This window comes from Rhinolophus sinicus, linkage group LG06, assembly GCF_036562045.2.
Source record: "Rhinolophus sinicus isolate RSC01 linkage group LG06, ASM3656204v1, whole genome shotgun sequence".
In the NCBI taxonomy this organism is placed as follows: Eukaryota; Metazoa; Chordata; class Mammalia; order Chiroptera; family Rhinolophidae; genus Rhinolophus; species Rhinolophus sinicus.
Window position 1 is genome coordinate 15,471,090 of NC_133756.1, and position 6,391 is coordinate 15,477,480.

At 56.8% G+C, this 6,391-nt stretch overlaps 1 protein-coding gene across 22 annotated transcripts in view; it reads left to right on the forward strand.

The window, feature by feature from the left end:
- PTPRF (protein tyrosine phosphatase receptor type F) overlaps positions 1 to 6,125 on the forward strand; it is a 101,306-nt gene extending 95,181 nt beyond the window's left edge. For all 22 annotated transcript variants that reach the window (XM_074334576.1, XM_019751126.2, XM_019751123.2 and 19 more), the window contains 11 exons: positions 383 to 506; positions 673 to 848; positions 1,536 to 1,655; positions 1,851 to 2,005; positions 2,087 to 2,372; positions 2,457 to 2,635; positions 2,847 to 2,973; positions 3,253 to 3,378; positions 3,627 to 3,781; positions 3,869 to 4,004; positions 4,407 to 6,125. In XM_074334576.1, the coding sequence (XP_074190677.1) occupies positions 383 to 506; positions 673 to 848; positions 1,536 to 1,655; positions 1,851 to 2,005; positions 2,087 to 2,372; positions 2,457 to 2,635; positions 2,847 to 2,973; positions 3,253 to 3,378; positions 3,627 to 3,781; positions 3,869 to 4,004; positions 4,407 to 4,475 (1,653 nt within the window). In that variant the 3' untranslated portion in view covers positions 4,476 to 6,125. The remainder of the gene's footprint in view (positions 1 to 382; positions 507 to 672; positions 849 to 1,535; positions 1,656 to 1,850; positions 2,006 to 2,086; positions 2,373 to 2,456; positions 2,636 to 2,846; positions 2,974 to 3,252; positions 3,379 to 3,626; positions 3,782 to 3,868; positions 4,005 to 4,406) is intronic.
- Positions 6,126 to 6,391: the final 266 nt, after the last annotated feature.

The following is a 6,391-nucleotide window of genomic DNA, read 5'->3' on the forward strand; positions in this document are numbered from 1 at the left end:
AAAACGGAAGAGAAATAGCCAGAGAGGTAGAAGGTGACCTGGGCGAGGTGGGGCAGTGAGTGTCCAGGGCTGGCTACCATTGCTTCCTCTTGTCTGTGCTCATCTTGTTAGTTGAGTGCAGGGCCTGAGGGACTTTGCCCTGCCCCCGCCCCACCCCTGAGCACTCTACCAGGCAAAGGGATTTGGTACCATGGTCACCTTCCTGACGGGTGATGGGGCAGCTGGTGCTCACCCTTCACTGGCACGATGGGCCAGAGGGGCTGGCTGTGGCGTAGGAGCTGCGGCTGGGTGTTGGCAGCACCTGGAAGGCTGCACCCTTTGGGGACAGCAGGTAGACCTCAGCACTTAAAACCACTCCACCTGCCTCCTCCATTCCCTACAGTCCATTGACCCAGGACAGCAGTTCACGTGGGAGAATTCAAACCTGGAGGTGAACAAGCCCAAGAACCGCTACGCAAATGTCATTGCCTATGACCACTCACGCGTCATCCTTACCTCCATCGATGGTGAGCCAGGGCCGAGGCCCCTCCCATCCCTGCTGTCTTCCTCCTTGCTGGTGGGGGTGACAGTTCATCCTACAGAAGAGGCCCATAGTCCTCGGGTGCGCTGAGGTGTGGTGGGCGGGGCTGCAGGCCCTGGGACAGTACTCTCCATGCCCCTTGCTGTCTGTAGGTGTCCCGGGCAGCGACTACATCAATGCCAACTATATCGATGGCTACCGGAAGCAGAATGCCTACATCGCCACACAGGGCCCACTGCCTGAGACCATGGGCGACTTCTGGCGGATGGTGTGGGAACAGCGCACGGCCACCGTGGTCATGATGACACGGCTAGAGGAGAAGTCCCGGGTAAGACTGTGCAGGGCCTGCCAGGAGGTGGGATCAGAAATAGCCAACCGGGGGACTTTGGGCACCTTTTTCCGTCCCTGTGCGAAGAAGTTTCTCAAGGGACTTCCCAAGTACTATTGTTTTCCTGGGGTGTTATCATCGTCCCCAGATGCTAGTGGGTTCCCAGGATGTTAATATGTTGCACCAGATGCTGCATTTTCTGAGAATGTTAATATGTTGCCCAGTTGCTGGCATGTTCCTGAGATGTTCACATGTTCCCCAGATGCTGGAGTGTTCCTAGGGCATTAACACATCTCCTAAGTTAATTAGTGGAAAGAGCTGCTGTTATCTGCTTTTGCACTGCAAAGCACTGACTGGAACGTAAAATTTACAGAGCTTGAAAATGGCACATAAACATTACGGGTAAATTTGGCAGAAAATGTGTCTGGTGTATCTGGTCATGAATAAATAAATTTCAATTATAGCCCTCGTTTCCTCGACTAGGGCAGGAGTAGCAACGTAGCATGAGAGCCTGATGTGATTTGAGGGGTGGCACAGTGGGTCTGAGAATTTGGGTCTGGGGGTTCTTGTAGCTAGGTAGGCTAGCCCTCCCCACTGCTTCTGTCCCGGGACCCCTGCCCTTTTACCCCCTGAGCCTTTGGACGTTTCCAAACACCCTTGCACTCTGTCCTGCCTGTCCTTCTGCAGGTGAAGTGCGATCAGTACTGGCCAGTCCGTGGCACTGAGACCTACGGCCTCATTCAGGTCACTCTGCTGGACACAGTGGAGCTGGCCACGTACACTGTGCGCACCTTCGCACTCCACAAGGTATGGCCCTGCCCCAGTGCTTGTCCCCGCCCAGACCCATAAGGACAGTGTTCTGAGTGTGGTGTGTGCTGGGGGTGGAGCTCGGGCTCGGAGGTGTGTGAGTGTGCTGTGCTGGCCAGCGCCCGGTCAGTCGGCCCTGAGCGTGTTGCAGACAGACTCCTCCATAACGCCGTTTCTCCCCACCCTTCGCCTCAGAGTGGCTCCAGTGAGAAGCGGGAGCTGCGTCAGTTCCAGTTCATGGCCTGGCCAGACCATGGAGTTCCCGAGTACCCAACCCCCATCCTGGCCTTCTTGCGGCGGGTCAAGGCCTGCAACCCGCTAGATGCAGGGCCCATGGTGGTGCACTGCAGGTAAGGGGGTACGGTGCCACCAGAGGGGCGGGAGGGGGAGGTGGGTGGACCTCTGCCCCAAGCCAAGCCCGTGTCCTGCAGCGCGGGTGTGGGCCGCACGGGCTGCTTCATTGTGATTGACGCCATGCTGGAGCGTATGAAGCATGAAAAGACGGTCGACATCTACGGCCACGTGACGTGCATGCGATCGCAGCGTAACTACATGGTGCAGACAGAGGACCAATACGTGTTCATCCACGAGGCGCTGCTGGAGGCTGCCACGTGTGGACACACCGAGGTGCCTGCCCGCAACCTCTACGCCCACATCCAGAAGTTGGGCCAAGTGCCTCCCGGGGAGAGTGTGACCGCCATGGAGCTCGAGTTCAAGGTGAGCCAAGAGGTGGGCCTGGGCTGGGTCGTGGAGGTGATTCCCCCGGGACGCCAGGCCTGACCAGCCTCTGCCTCTCATTAGTTGCTGGCCAGTTCCAAGGCACACACATCCCGCTTCATCAGCGCCAACCTGCCCTGCAACAAGTTCAAGAACCGCCTGGTGAACATCATGCCCTATGAGCTGACCCGTGTGTGTCTGCAGCCCATCCGGGGTGTGGAGGGCTCCGACTATATCAATGCCAGCTTCCTGGATGGCTATAGGTCAGCACGCTCATGTCTGCCCCAGGCCCTATGGGTACCTAGGCCTGCATCTGGCTGTCTGGGGCTACAACAGAGAAGGGTCAGCCCAGAAGACCAGAGTGGGCTTTCTGGAGGAGGGGTGATCTGAGCAGGGTCCTAAGGTACTAGGCAGTCTTGGGGACACTCTGGGAGCACAGCACCTCCAGCATGTCCAGTCTTATGTCCACCCCAGACAGCAGAAGGCCTACATAGCCACGCAGGGGCCTCTGGCAGAGAGCACCGAGGACTTCTGGCGCATGCTTTGGGAGCACAACTCTACCATCATCGTCATGCTGACCAGGCTTCGGGAGATGGGCAGGGTGAGCCCACCCCCCAGGGCCCTTCTCATACATGGGAGCACACCAGCCACCCCCTCTGGAGGTGCTTCGCTCCCAGAGTCTCCCCAAGACTGCCTAGTCCCTTAGGACCCCGCTCAGATCACACTCTTCCCTCCTTTCACACCCAGCCTCCCATCAGCATAGACTCTGACCCCCCGGTATCACCACCTGAGGAGTCCTGCCCCAGAATCCTCTGAAAGTTGGAGCTCCCCTCCCCCATTCCTCCTACCTGATCATGGGGGCTGGGCCTTTTGTCCGCAGGAGAAATGCCACCAGTACTGGCCAGCAGAGCGCTCTGCTCGCTACCAGTACTTTGTTGTGGACCCAATGGCTGAATACAACATGCCGCAGTATATCCTGCGTGAATTCAAGGTCACGGATGCCCGGGTGAGTGTGCACAGGGGAACATGTGTATTTGCATGAAAGCGTGTCTGTCATCGCCTGAGCACATGTGGGGTGGGGGCTGCCTACATGGGGCCCTAGCTCCAGCTGCAGTAATGTGAGGCTCCTGTGAGAAGTGGGGGCGGGGTGGAGCCCATTTCCCAGGGTGCTTACCTGTATCACTGTCCTCCCCTCCTGGCTTGGTGGGGCTGCAGCCCAAGGCACTAAACCTATTTCCTGCCTGCCTCTCCCAGGATGGGCAGTCAAGGACTATCCGGCAGTTCCAGTTCACAGACTGGCCAGAGCAGGGCGTGCCCAAGACGGGGGAGGGCTTCATCGATTTCATCGGGCAGGTGCACAAGACCAAGGAGCAGTTTGGGCAGGACGGGCCCATCACGGTGCACTGCAGGTGAGGCCGGCCCCTGGAGGGCTAGGCAGGAGCGGGGGATCTGCAGGCCAGGCGGCAGGACCCTGACTCCACACTGTCCCTGAGCAGTGCTGGCGTGGGCCGCACCGGGGTGTTCATCACTCTGAGCATCGTCCTGGAGCGGATGCGCTACGAGGGTGTGGTGGACATGTTCCAGACCGTGAAGACGCTGCGCACACAGCGACCAGCCATGGTGCAGACAGAGGTACGGGCCGGGGCGTGGGCACATGCTGCCAACATGGACCACTGCCCGCTCTGCCTGGGACCCTGGGGCCGCAGGAGTGGGCTGTGCTGCTCATTCGGCAGCTCTGTACTGAGCACCAGTGGTGTGTCTGGCTCCAGTTGGGGTTGGACACAGTCCTTATCGGGTGCACAGGGGGACAGCAGATGGATGTGGGCAGTTCGGAAGGGAGAGAGAGGAGCCTTTAGAGATTGTTTCAGGTTCTCTTGACACTACCTGGGGCAGGTGCTGGGCACGTGCCAACACCGGCTCCTGGCCAGCAGTGGCTGAGTTCATGGCCTACCGGCTGCAGTGTGAGTGCCCTTGGTAGTGTGTTGGGGTACCCGCTGGCACTGCCCTCGCTGACCCAGCCCCCTGTCCCGGCAGGACCAGTACCAGCTGTGCTACCGCGCAGCCCTGGAGTACCTCGGCAGCTTTGACCACTATGCAACGTAACTACCGTCCCCCTCTCCTCCGCTGCCCTGAACTGGGGGCTCCGGAGGGGACCAGCTCCTCTGAGCCATACCGACCATCGTCTAGCCCTCCTGCACGGATGCCGTTGCTGGCAGAGCACAGCCCACTGGGATCACAGCGTTTCAGGAACATTGCCACACCAAACAGAGAGCCCAGAAACGCCCTGGGCGAATGGGTGGGCCGGCAGGTGGGCACCACAGCCGCTCTGTGTCCACCAGGTCCACCCAGAGCCCGCTCCGAGCTCTCTGTTTTGCTGCCGCATTTCTCATGCTTCTTCTCATGGGGTGGGGATGGGGCACAGCCTCCTTTTTATACATTAAGTGGGGTAGACTGAGGGATTCTAGCCTCTTCCCTCTGATTTTCCCTTTTGCAAATTCTTAACTGCAGAATGGGCCACTGTAGGGGTTGGGGTGTAGTTTATTTTCTTTTTTGAGTTCACTTGGATCCTTGTTTTTGTATGACTTTGACTGCTGAAGGACGAACATGCCTTCCTCGTGTGTATGGAGCTGGGGTTGCCAGCCTAAGCGGGGGGGCCTCACTAATCCGCTGCTCTTCCAGCCCTTCAGACAAGATCCTGTTTCAACCAAATGCAGGGAACATTTTTTTTTTTTGTTTAAGTTTTGTTTTGTTTTTCCTTAAGAGCCTTATTTTAGGCCCCACAGACAGTGGTGGGCGGGAGGAGAGAGGAAACACTCAGCCCCAGTCGTCTGTTCCAGTGTGTGTTTAACATTCACAGCCCAGAACCACAGCCGCATCTGGGGGAGCCTGGCAAGGCATTCCTCATCACCATCATGTTTGCAAAGGTTAAAAAAAGCAAAGAAAAAAACAAAAACAAGCAAACAAACAAAAAATCAAAAAAGGAAAAAAAAAAAAGAGTCCTATCCTGGCCTCTGCTTCAAACCCCTGAGAGGGGAGGTGGCTCCGTGGGTCCGGGGCTCTCTGGGGAGCTGCCAGGCTGACCTCTGGGCCCGTAGAGCCGTGCTTTTGTGCCCGGCATTGCAGTGTGGCGTGGTGTTGGTAGGCTGTGGGTCTGGCCATGTGGCCAAGGCAGTTGGCACAGGTCAGGGTGTATGCCACACCCTGCACACCTCAGGGCCCAGCAGGGGCACGGCTGGCCCTTCAGGTCCAGGCCAGTGGGCCTGGTAGCACATGTCTGCCCTCAGAAAAGGGGCCAGATGATTTTCCTCCCTGGTTTGCAGCTATTTTCAAAGCCCATGAGAATCGCTCTTTTCCACTCCTTCAAGATGCCCTCATAAACCAATGTGGTAAGACTACTGGACTTCTCTCAATGGTACTATAATCAACCCTTATAATCTCGGCTTGCTGAGGGGCAGGGAGAGGGCCTCTTCCTCTGGGCAGCACTATCTAGATAGGTAAGTGGGGGCGGGGAAGGGTGCATAGCTGTTGTAGCCGAGGGATGAGAAACAGACTTCTCCAGATCTAGCGAGGCTCGGTCAAGATCAACAATCCAGGGTTGGTAATGTTGGATGAAACACTCATTTTTACCTTGTGGATGCTAGTGCTGTAGAGTTCACTGTTGTACACAGTCTGTTTTCTATTTGTTAAGAAAACTACAGCATCATTGCATAATTCTTGATGGTAATAAATTTGAATAATCAGATTTCTTACAAACTGGGCCTCTGTCTCAGCTCTTTCTGGAACCAGAGTCTGGACTGTATAAGCCAATACCTAGGGGTAAGTTCTGGAGATTTCCTGCTGAGTATTTGTGACAGGATGGGCTCTTGGCATAGTGCCCACTTTCAGAGACATAGTTGCAAACCGCATGTAAAGAGCACCGCACATAGGACCGCTCCCTGGAAGCATACATATCCTTTGCCTCTCCTCGTCCTTAGGATGTTCTAAGGCGCTATGTCAGGGGTCCTGGGACTCCCCCTTCA